The sequence below is a fragment of the Lingula anatina genome, chromosome 3 (genome assembly GCF_051362555.1).
Source record: "Lingula anatina isolate TDL-2025a chromosome 3, LinAna3.0, whole genome shotgun sequence".
NCBI lineage: Eukaryota > Metazoa > Brachiopoda > Lingulata > Lingulida > Lingulidae > Lingula > Lingula anatina.
Genome location: NC_141769.1, coordinates 19959993 through 19973132, shown reverse-complemented (window position 1 = coordinate 19973132; position 13140 = coordinate 19959993). Strand labels below are relative to the sequence as shown.

The 13140-nt window shown below is 33.3% G+C and overlaps 1 protein-coding gene across 2 annotated transcripts; it reads left to right on the top strand.

Moving 5' to 3' along the window:
- Positions 1-116: 116 nt before the first annotated feature.
- Positions 117-10496, top strand: LOC106155272 (transcription factor IIIA-like). 2 transcript variants are annotated; one of them, XM_087007886.1, is made up of 9 exons: positions 117-274; positions 449-573; positions 4272-4362; positions 4706-4794; positions 5364-5437; positions 6369-6455; positions 6830-7053; positions 7819-7872; positions 8082-10496. In XM_087007886.1, exons 1-9 carry the CDS (start codon positions 176-178, stop codon positions 8685-8687), a joined length of 1449 nt encoding a protein of 482 aa, XP_086864012.1. In that variant the 5' UTR covers positions 117-175; the 3' UTR covers positions 8688-10496. The 2 variants fall into 2 exon arrangements, with proteins under 2 accessions (XP_086864012.1, XP_086864013.1); XM_087007887.1 differs by lacking the exons at positions 117-274; positions 449-573 and adding an exon at positions 2032-3727.
- The last annotated feature ends 2644 nt before the right edge of the window (positions 10497-13140 follow it).

Genomic DNA, 13140 nt, shown 5'->3' with positions numbered 1-13140 from the left:
ATATTTTCAAATATATACTTTTTAAAACTTGAAAAACAATAACGAAAATTTCTTGATTATAAAAGTAAAATATTATAGCAAAGATAAAATCATCTTTAAAATTTTTGCTACACTCATTTTTACCGTTTTGTACCTAGATCCCCAACATTGGAAAAGTTCATGCAGCAAAACAAAGATGGCTTCCACGAAACACGTGTGCCCCTACGAAGATTGTCAAAAGTCATTTTCGAGACCTAGCAGATTAGAATGCCATCTAAGAACCCACACAGGAGAGGTAAGATACCTTAAAAAGTACAGCTACACTGTAGAAATACCGAGAGTTTAGGTTCTTAATCAGTGGTACATCAGTGTTCTCATGATGTCGTGATCGGTCACTGTAAACCCCACACAGTTGTTTTACTATTGGCTTATGTGGATTTTATATTCTTATTTAACATTGTTTTATCAGCGTCCATATGTCTGCAAATGGCCAGGTTGCAACAAGAGCTACAGCAGGTCCCAACATTTGAGAAGACATGAGGAAACTTGGCACTGTACTGACTCTGAGGAGGAGAAAAAAGTAAAACAGATAAGGTATTATTATTTGTGTTCATGATATCTATTTTTCAAAGATTTTGAAAATATGCCAGAATTACAGTTCAAATGCGTTCTCCATATGTTTTAAAAAAAACCCCACAGTCTTATTTAGGGCATTTTTACAATCCTGGGCTCCTTTTTTTCCCACCAAGGGTCAAAAATAGAAGTCATTATTGTGTTGAAATTTGTACTTTTCTTGAAAGTATAGACCTGAAGGGTATAAGATATGACAATCCCGAGATAAAACCTTGTGTATGTATAAAGATATGATTATTTGAATTTTGAAAATCATTTTTCAAATTTTCATAAGCTAAACCTTGAAGTGTGTGACTTTTATGATAATTTAAGGTATTGATCTCCAAAAAACCACTTAGTTTTACTCAGAGAGTATTGCTCTTTTATGTATTTGCAAAAGAAATGGATGAAAATATCCAAAATTTGACGAATCAATGATATTTTGTAATTTTCCTGTTTCAGTATTAAATGTGACTCCATGAAGTTTTTGATTCTGAGATATTCTGAGGACTTCTGTACTTCACTTTACCTTGCATTAGCTCTTTATGTTATGCTTCATGATTGTGTAAAATATTATTTTGCACGGACATGTGTGCTAATTGCAGTGTCATGTTAAAATAAATGTCCTTTCCGAAACATCCCTGTTTCGGAAAGGACATTTTTTAAACATTTATGATATTGTTTTAATATATTGTAGTATTTGAGTTTATAAGTTTTAGGTAAAGTCTATGAATAACTGGGCAAAATAGGTGGAAGCTGAACTAAAATTGAAGTCTTTTTATTATATTTTGTGCTTGTTTTGTCTATTCTGTACTAGTAATTCATTACTGGAATTTTATTTTATTAAATATTGATTCTGAGATATATTCCAGGTATTCTTTACGCCATTATACCTTATTCCAGTTTCTTTTGTTACAGTTCATAGCTGTATAAAATATTATTTGACAATGTCAGATTTACCAACAGTAAAGACATGTTTAAAAATATGTCCTTTTAGACACGTCCTTGTTTCGGAATGGACATTTATTTAACATTTATGAAATTGCCTTAAGATCTCATACTGTAGTATGTTGGTTTACAAGGTACAGGTGAAGCAATCATTGGACAAAATATGAGTTAACTAGATTAAAACTGAACTGTTTTTATTACATTAATTGGTCATTTTGGATAGTTTTTGATTCTTTTTTTAAATGTTACTCCATTAGTATTTCATCATGACATAAAATAGAGTCTTCTACACTCCATTATACCCTATTCTACTTCCTTTTGTTACAGCTCATAGCTGTATAAAATATTATTTGACAAGGTCAGGTTTAAATTTAGTAATTAAATTTTTAAATATGTCCTTTTAGGCATGTCCTGTGTTTCGGAATGGACATTTATTTAACATTTACGAAATTGCTTAAATGGTATATATATATATATATATAGATGTATCATGATGTATGTATATATATGTTATAAATAATCACAGGAAGTTAATTATAACCTGTGTCTGCCTGCAAGCACCTCTGTAAACTGTGCCAGTGAACTGACTCTCGCAACTTTAACGTGTAGCCTCATAACTATTTTCGTATACTTTTATGTACATCATAAGTAAGCAATATTTAAAGTAAGGTAAGCTATATTATTCAAAATTATATTCTACATAAATTTGATGTGCTTCCCATCATCCTCTTCCTCATGAATAATAAATAGATGAGCAGACCAAAGAGTAAACAAGTGTTTTAGACAATGTGTTAAAAAATGTCCTTTCCGATACAAAGCATCCAAATTGCCTATATTTCTATTTATACTGATATAATCTCTTCAATTAATTGTTAATTTAACTTTGAAATACATGAACTTTGGGAAAATATGCAGTGGAAGTTCTAGTAGATCCAAAGAAAAGATGCTGTCTCGTTAAAATGAATTTTTTTGCTGAGGATATATATAGAAATTTAAAAAGTTGCCATTGAAGAAATGTTTTTCTATCATTTTTATGTCATATGCATGATGCTTTTACAGTAATTTGCTCATGTCAAGTGAAAAATACAGCATTAAAGACAGAATTTTCTTTATTTATAACATTGGCAATGTAAAGGTACTTTGTTTCGGAATGGACAATTTTTAACAAGCTTCTCAAAAAAGGCCACAGTTAAATGGGTTTCTGTGCACTGGGGTTTTCTTATATAAAAATAGATATCACATGTCCTGGGCTTTAGAGAAATATATATTGTAACAGGCTAGGTGTCAACATGTTCTTTTTATGTAAGAGAAACCCAATGTTTTGGAATGGACAAATTTAACGGAAAAATACGGTAGGGTTATTTTGCACTCCATGTCAAGCTCCAGAATCATCGCGCAGATTTCATTATTTGATACAAACAATACCAATACACCCAAATAATGATAAGGATGGTTAATTATACTGTATGTTTTATGATATATTTTCTGAAAGTAATTTATTTTTGTTTCGGAATGGACATTTCGTTTAACGGAAATACCAACATGCCATTAAAAGACTTTTTTCTAGGACACACCTCTCTCCTGTTAATATTTAAACTTTTTTGCTTCCACCATACTACTGAGTGTTTTATAATCCAAAAAAAAAAAAAATGCAATGTCAAACACTGTTTTAATTTATTTCAGATTGCTTTTTATTTCATATGACTAAAACGGGAAAAATTTTTTGTCATTTTTCGGGCTTTGCTTTAGCATAACTTTGGACTCGGTGGTGATATTTGGTTTCTATTTTCAGTGTTTATCTTCACTTACACCATTCTCTAACATAGTGATAAAAGAATTCTTGATCATATGTATGTAATTTGTTAATTAGCAATATGTGGGAAAATCTGAAAAGTGCCCAGGATTGTAAAAATGCCCTTTATATCCTGGGAAGCTTCTAACAATATCCAGGATACCTTAAAGACAATAAAACCTTAAAATAAAACTTAATTTTTCATAGTGTACCTATAGTGTCGTTATTATCTTCTCGGCCTTCTCATATTTCGCAACACATATTACATTATACATTGAAATATTGCGTCATTTCATTGTGTGAAAATGTGGTCATGCTTGGTGATGGTGAGATGTCATCCTACTTGTTAGAATGCAGCAAAACAAAGATGGCTTGATAACTACTGAATTTTAAAAGGTATTGCATTACGTAGAACACTTTTTTATTTATCAATATATCTGCTGAGTAAATTATTTAACCCCAACAGATTGAAAACTAATACATGCAAGCTTCTTCACTTTCAAACTACGAATTGTTACACTTACTGTAACCCCCAGTGGCTAATTTACTGACCCAGTCACAATCTCACATTTGCTTACTTATTGTAATAAATGTTTTCATAAAAAGGCACTCAAGATTTAGTAAGAAAACAGACACTTCTGACCTTTGTGATTGTCGTGGTAAAATTTAATGCAAATGCGGCTGAAATTCATGAACAAGCTGGCATGTGCTGAATTTGTGACAGTCTTCCAAATGATTTTTGTTGATCCATCCATCATTTTTGACCGTCTTCCGACAGAAAAAATTAGATACTAAAACCCATCAATGTAAACTTGAAAATCTGACAGTCTTCCAGAAGACAGAGAAGACGGCCTCAATTCACCCCTGACTTGTTAAAACATTTGAAAATGAAGATGCTGGCCCATGTCAGCTTTAATACTGTTATTTTTATATCCTGTAGCTGCCCTCATGAGAACTGTGCTCTGATTTTCACCTCCATGGATATCATGAAGAGGCATATGAAGAGAATGCATGTTTTGCGGCAGTATGTGGTATGTAACGACCGCTCACCTCCTTGAAGCTTTTCCTGAAGGATGTTTAAAGGGGCATTCGGTGCATTTGTAAATTTCCCAAAGCCAAATGCAGGGCCAGGCGGAGCAATGATTCATGAATAGGATAACTTGCTGTTTCTCTGAGGAAAATTTATTTTGGCAGATCCTGGCAAATCCTGTAAAGGGTACTTTTAACAAGTCACTGAGGGAAAAATAAGATTCAATTACATTTTTTTTGGAAGAAAACTGGTATTTAGAAGTTAATCAGATTACAAGTATTTGTATATTACTTATTATATTTATAATTTATTAATAACCTTTTTTATGTTATTTACAATTTTAGTGTGAATATTCTGGCTGTGGTAAAAGTTTCAAGAAGCATCAACATTTAACAGTCCACAGTTATGAACACACTGGCATCAAGCCTTATAAGTGAGTATTATATTGTGTCCAGTTAATTTTGGAAATGGCCCCTTCTCCCCCTCCCTCCTCTCCCTCCCCCAAAGAAGTTAAATCGGTGAAAGTTCACAAAACTGCTCTTGGGCAGTGTTGTTTTCATTCCTGTGCCCTACATGTTATGGAAGGATAGTCCTCTTGTACTATTTTATCAAGTAATTAATGTTTTATTTTATCTCTCTTTCAATCCTAGACCCACAGGGTTTTTTGTGTAGATAATTTATGTCACTAGCAAATGTATTGAGTTCTGTGTAGTTTTTCTCCCATTTCAAAAGAATGTGAAGAGCATTTGTGGTTCTTAAAAAAACAATGATGTTTGATTGATCAGTACAACATTAGATTTAAAGTGAATTTTTTCTCTAGTTTTGAAAGACATTTTGCAGAAAGATAGATACAGGAAGAAAAAGTTTGGAGTAATTTTCAACTGTCTGTATAATTAATTGCTATATGGTTATTCGTGTTTTAGAAAAAGTAAACAGTGTTTTAGTTTTTTTGTGTCACATGTTTATATAATGATCATATTTTTTTTATTCTGTTTCAAACAGGTGCCCTTTTGAAGGCTGTGGACTAAGCTTTATTCTGCCAAGCAAGTTAAAACAACACGAAAAAGTACATGAAGGTATGTAATGTAGCTAGTGGTCTGTCCCTAATCTGTTTAGCAAGGGAAAATTCTGTACTCAGATGAGATTAAAGATAAAATTATCTGCTGATAAAAATTGCAAATGTGAAATGTTGACTAAGGTTTTGTGTTTTGTTAATAATATTTTTATTATAATTAAGTTTTAGTAATAATATCTGCAACATTTGTAAAGAGCAACAGTTGTTGATCACCACCACTTTCCTTTTAAATAAGTAGACTTTTAACATATTCAGCCTAACATTAAATCTTAGTATCAAATGAGATAACATTAAACTTGTCATAGAGGCTGAGATATTATTTTTAACCACTTTTGATTACTAGGGTGTTTAAATAAATTTATTTTTTAAAATCGACTGAATCCATTATTCATTTTCAGACATTATTTGGAATTAAACATTAAATCTTAGTATCAAATGAGATAACATTAAACTTGTCATAGAGGCTGAGAGATATATTCTTTTTAACCACTTTTGATTACTAGGGTGTTTAAATAGTTTTATTTTTAAAATCGACTGAATCCATTATTCATTATCAGACATTTTTTTAATTAAACATTTGCTCTCAAAGCTTAAATTTATATATATTTTTGTTGCATATAAATTACCCTAAAAAGTTTGGAAACAACATTATTTTGAATTATTATAAAGCAACAATATGAGCGAAAGTAAATATTTTAACCCAATATTGATGGATAATGCACCCACCATTCACTACTTATTTTATTCACACTGAAGATTTCTCCACTTCATTATATTTTCATTATTGAAGAACAATTTCATGTTTGCGACCTTTTTGGTCAAGTGTAGATATTGTTACATTGTTGAGGAACTTTGGTAAATATTCAGGAAAATTAAAACTTATAGGTAAATAAGAATAAAAATAATGAATATCAAATTTAATCACTTTGCAGGCTACAAGTGCAGTCACGAAGGTTGTGATGCCCTCTTTGCAAAATGGTCACAACTGCGAAAACACCTTTCAAAGGATCATGTTAAAGGTAATTATGCGATCTGGTGGTGTTACTTTATAGTGCATACTTGTATGATCTTTATTTAAAAAAAAATTATTGCATATTTCATTAATTAAAAGATTGAATGACAGTTATGAAATAACTGATAAAATTTATAAAGTACTGTTTCTATAATTTTTAGCACCAAAAGCTATTTTAATGTTTAAATGGTTTGATTGTTATAACATCAAAAGTAACAAAACCAAGTAATATTAAATGTTGAAACCAATTTCAGTAGTTGAATCTGTAAAATGTATCAATGTCAAATGCTTTCAGTTGACATTATTAACCAGTACTTTTCTGTAAATTTAAGACATTCAATCAAGACTGATTGATGCTACATAGTAGTCATCTTTTTCCAGTTCACACTTGCTCTACCTGTAAGAAAACATTCACCAGGAAAGAGTGGCTGAGAAAACATGAAGCAGTTCACAGTGGAGAGAGGGACCTCTTCGCCTGCCCCCACGATAACTGCCCCAGGTCCTACTTAGACATGAGGAACCTGACGCACCACTTGAAGTCGTACCATGACGGGAAGAGGTTTCCCTGTACACAAACTGGGTGTAGCAGGACATTTGCAACAAAAGTATGTATTATACTTATTTTGAGGAAGGAAGATACTGAAATAGTATATTGAAGAAAGAGTTGAAGGAAATACTAGAATCATGAGAACATACTTAATTAGCTTTTTGTCCTGAGTATTTCAGTGCTTACTTGTTTTTTGCCTTATTAAAGATGCATTTGAAGTTGCACATTTGCCACAAAACTGACCAAATGCCACCATATAGTTTCAAATAAAATAACTTAGAAATTCCAAAGAACAGAATTTTATATTTCCTAAAAAAAATTTCTTTCTGTGCTACATATAACCTTGGCCGTTTTTGGCAACTCATTTGAATAATTTTGCTTTTGTGTGAGCAGCAGTAATGCACCATACATGGCCAATTTGGCAAATTTTTACAGATTGGAGAGATAAAGAGGCCAATTTACGGCCAGAATTTTTGAAGATGGTGCAGTTGTAAAAATATTTTATAGCTGATAGAGTGATTAATTAGGTTTATCCCTTGGCATGTTGACTCTTTTTGAGTTTTTTAAGAAACTTGTACAAGTGGACTTTATGCAAATTCACACTGGCTTCAAATGTAACTTTAAAATTCAAAACTAACTGTTACATGCGTTCTGTATCAGAATGTACTTTTAACACTTTTTTCATAGTGGATTTGGATATTTCTAGAAAATAAGGATAAGGTCATATTTAAAAAGAACATCTCTATGGTAAAATGTTCATGGTTTTTATACTCAGTGTATTTATCTCCAGGGGCAGTAAAGTGATATTTTATTTTAATTTCAGCAAAAGCTATGCCAGCATCAGAAATTGCATGACAGTAACAGGCAGTTTAAAAAGGTGAAAAGTGACTTGTCTTTTTTGCTTTAAAATATTACTCATACAGAAATTATTTATTTAAAAGTTAGATTGAGAAGACACTAAGATAAATTGTGTTCACCAGAGTAAACAAAAGATACTTCAAAAGTCTTAAAGCACTGATTGATGTAGTGTTGTTATTATTGAGTGTTTTGAGATGCTTGATAAGACTTTATAATTTAATGTTCCAGAAAAAGGTGCAGACAGATGTGAAAAGAAAAAGCATGGCTTCAAAGCTGTCTGGTATAAGTGACAAAGACGCTGAAGAAATTGGTGCTAATTTATGTGATGCTGGTGAAAGAATTCCAGAAGACAGAACTGCTGAAATGTGCAATACAGAGTCTGGCTCTTGTAGTGGTAATTTTACCGTTGTCACAGACTATACCACACAGGTCAAGGGTACCACTGACCATACCGCCAAGCTCAAGGGTACCAGGGACTGTACCGCCAAGTTCACGGTCACCACAGACTGTTCTGCCCAGGTCATTGGCACCACTGACAGTAATGCACGAATGACAGGTACCACGAACTGTATTGCCCAGAACATGGGTACCAAAGACTGTACTACCCAAGTCACTGGGTCTGAAAATGTTGCGACAGATAACTTCAACCAAATTGATGGGAATAGAAGTAGTTTTGAAACTGTTCCCTCCAGTGAAAAAGATAATAGTATGGACATGCTACTGAACAATGAAGGGGACCTAAGGAATAAAAATGTTGGCCAATCAACAAGCAATACTGAGCTTCTGAATGGTTACTGTAGTAACACAGAAAATAATATAAATAAAGTGAGATAAACACCGAACAAACTAATGGATTAACATAAGATTCCAGTCAGTGAGTTGTGAGGAACTTGAATCTGAGGAATGGTTTTGTCCTACAGAGTGTTGTTAATCATAGCACTGAATGTTAGAATAATATCAGTTAGAGCTGACGGACTGGAAGTAAGGTTAGGATCACGTTTGCTTTTATGTTCACATAAAATACCAACAATGTCTTGTTTCGCCATTTTTTGTCTTTTTGTCATTGTTGCATCTTCCATTATTTTGATCTGACTTGGAGTTTTAAATCTGATAAATATATGCTCAAAATGGTACATAGGGAAATATTGAAATGTGCCTAAATTTGGAAATGGGAATATGTCTGTGTGAATTTTCCCTGTGTAATTTATGCATTTAGATGCTAGTTGAATTGTCAGCGTGGGTGTTCGTCATTTAAAAAAACACTGCCTTTACCCAGCTTATCACCAAGTAGTTGATATGTAAAGAATAATACTTAATAAAAACATAAGGCTTTGTAATTGATAACTGCCCAGTGTTGAGATCTCAACCTCAGATCCTATATAAGAAACTGACGTGATGAATTGGTCATAACAGTTTATTCGTCGTAACATGTGCACACACCTGGGTGGATGAAAATGACGATGTAAATTTTATTAAAAAAAAGCATGTTATTAAATACCTGTAAGGTGCATGCCAACTCCTAACTTACTTAAGGCAATTGTTTAAGGCAAGTTACTATTACTACTACTCTTTGAGGTCATGTGAGCTATACGGACAGGATGTGTCTCCAGGCCCTTGTCACGTGTGTGAGAAGTATTTAATTTACTCAATATGAAACAAAACTCATTTCGAAGAAAAAGTCTAGTTCTTCTATTTTATGCATATGTTAAGGATTGATTTGATTGTTTATGGCATAACCTCTGTCATCTATGTATGTGTTGTTGCTATTATTGTTACGATACTGTTATTGTTATTACCAGTGCCAATAAGGTGGTTTTCTATGTTATTTGTTAGTTAGTTTGCCACCAGCCTAACTCAAAAAGTTAAGATTGGATTTTGATGTCAGTAGATAGATCACAAATAAGCTACAACTTCAAATTGATTAGATTTCGGTTATCCAATAATTATTTAATCAATTCGTGGTTTATTATTAATTGTTATTTGTATGTCTGTCTGGTAAAAACGTATATTTCAAAAATTATGGCCGGATTTTAATAAAATTTTCAGGATAGGTCGGAAATGGGCTATGTTAAGGTGGAGATTTAGCTGTAACTTAATTTGATTTTTGAGAATTTAGCTCATTATTTAGTTTATTATTAATTAGTCAAATGGAAATTGAGTTATTTAAATGATTAAGGAATGATTAGTGAGAATCGAGTTTCCTTTGCGGAGGTCTGCGCTCTCTGAATGCTTCTCCAGTGATCATGATTGTTACTGTTGTTTATTTATTTTATATTGTAATTTTTTATTTGCTTATTATTAATTATTTGGGGGATCGGAGGAGGAGCAGTGTAGTAAGAGGAATTTAATTAAAACGTCCTCATTAGACAGAAAGGGTGAATCATGTCCAGAGGGAAGATTATTCGCTTAAGGTGCGATCTATCATCAAGCCATTATCCGACAACAAGAGTACCAGTAAAAGGTGCCATTTCCATTACGGAAATTAACAATTTCCCAAAGGTACTATTCTTTCACCTATTTCACTCTTTAGAAGAGTAGTTATGCAAATGAAGTGACATACTAATGATTTATTTAATAGTAAATGATGTTTAAAAGGCTTCCATGTCTATATAATTTCAATAACATGTACGAATAATCTGCCAATGATGTTTGTTTTCTTTTGTCTCCGTTGTCTGTATGCTTATGCTCTACACATCGCCCACGATTTCCTCTGTGTAAAATGATGCAATTTAATTTGGATGGGAAGTGGCAAAGTTTGAGTCACAACTGGATTCGCATCTCTGAAGGGCGGGCTCCAAATACACACCGCCAGTTTTGGGCCCTGTACACCTGGTACGTTATACTTATCTGTATCGCAACCTTTTTTTATAAATGGCCACTTTAAATAGCCTGGTAATTACGTACTGGGATAACAACTCTTCTTTATGAGATTAATATTTTCCACAATAAATACTTGGTAAACAGCACAGAGATATATAATAAATTATATTTTACCACCAAAATGACTGTAATCACAATTATTTTGAAATGTGCTTGCCATCGGATTTCCTGTCTCAAACTTATTTTCTTTTTCTATGATTTACTTAACCTGTTACTCAGAAAACTCACAAACAAAAAATGGCATAAATTTTGTTCAGTTTTAGACAGAACTGAAAAAACTGACAGAATGGTATTTTTTTATTTATTTTTATTTTTTTTATTAAAATTTTTACAAAATCTGCCTCTATAGGATCCAACAAGTAACGGCTCCCTTCCATGATTTACGTATGCACGTAAGTGAACTTTCTGAACCTTGTAATTTATACCCAATACTTCATATTTTCATTTCCTGTCTTCTTTCTTTATTTAGTAAAATATTCAAGAATTATATAAATACCTCAAATATAGTATTTTCTTTCCTGGGAAGTCTTGGGGGATATTGCCGGGGAGGGGGGGGGGGGGAGGGGGGTTGTTCTAGAATCGTTATAAAGGCGTATGTTTGGAAAAATAGCTTTTTCTCAGTAACTTTCATGTGAACTTTTCATCTCAAAATCAGTGCAATAAAAATAAACACTTGTGGAGCACCAACTACCTTTTCTGTTGTTTTATTTACCACCTTACACGTTTCTGCACAAAGGGTGGCCAATCGTCATTTTTGCTGCATTGTTATTTGTCTGAGATAATGAACGGTTTCCGACGTGTCTCTATAACTAAGTTAATTATTATCATGAAAATTACTAAACCCATAAAGTATGAATCCTTCCAACTAGAGTTGCTCTATATATACAATCAGCAACACGAGAAAAAAAAGAGTCCAAAACTTCTCTGATCCTGTATACATCAATTGATAGACAATCATCAACCATATTAAATTATTTCTTTTACTTTCTACTCGTATGTAGCTATGCAGTTGCATCGGAAGTAGCATAGACAATGTTAACATGTAACATTAAAAGCTGAATAAAGAACCAGGTAGGCCTATGCTATCATATTTTCAATAATATGTGTAAAGCAACGAAAATAACATATGAAGACCATTCAATTTCCTGTGTAATCAAATGTATTTAATAAACATGTGAGAGGGTTGTGGACTTATTATTTTTAATTTCCTATATATATTCTACCCAGAGGGAATAGAGGCACTCTTGTAACATGCATTATATATGATCTGCTTGGGCACTTAGAAAATAGAATAGTTTCAAGTCGAGTTAATCCTAGAGGTTAAAGGCATAATTATGTTCACTATATTTGTTTCAAGGTTAGATTGATTACTCTACTGTTCTGACATATGAGCTACAGTGCCTATACTAACGCCTCTGCCCTGCTAACTCGGATAAAACGGAATTTTTCCGCACACAGCGCAACATGTTTCTCTCAAACAGGGCTTTAGTTTGGTACTTGCATGTTTGTGCGTTTGTGAACGTTGGCAGTGCTGTGAAAACTAACCTATCATCATCAAGTGAAGACGAAAATGATTTACCACACCTCCTGCGAATTTTTCACAGAAACGAGGAAGAAATAAACAGGCTATGTCCACTGATAAATATCACTTTCTCTTGCGGACATTACGGAGATGATTCGCCCTACTGCAGTTGTGACCCGGAAACCTGCATGGCTTATGGAGATTGTTGTCATGATGTCGCTTTTAATGGTTCGGAAGCTGAAATAAGGAGGTTGAAGAATAACAAGAATAAGTTGAACCAAACGTCGTGTGTTACTCTGCTAGGTATGTCGAACGCGGTGAAAATGGTAACGTCTTGTCCGCCAAATGCCGACAATATTACCTCCTTGGAATGTTTCAACGCGGGTAGAACAGCCAATATAGACCCCAAAAGAGACCTACCAGTCTGGTCCAAGACAAGTCGTGTGGTGTATAGAAATCTTTTCTGTGCTCTTTGTCACAATGATACAGAGATACAGCCTTGGCTGCTTAATTTTCACTGCAAATCGCCAGACGTAATCAATTCATTGCCCAGAAATTCCACAGACAAACTTTCTTTGTTGAGACAAATTGTATCTTTGCCGAGTTGTTCAATTCTGTTTAAGCAACGCTCTCATATGGAGGGTGATATGCACATGTGTAGGACAAATGCCAACAAAAATTCTGACAACATTACCGTGGACTTCTTATCGGTAGATTTATGGTACGAAGAGTGGATGGCGCCATTTCAACCTTTTGAATATGGCGATCTTATTCAAACTTGCAACGTGACAGGTCTTTGGAAGAACTATGACGAAGAACAGATAGCCAGATGCGGTGCATATCATCAGTGGGTAGTCGGAGGGTTACCACCTAATCTGTTTTCTG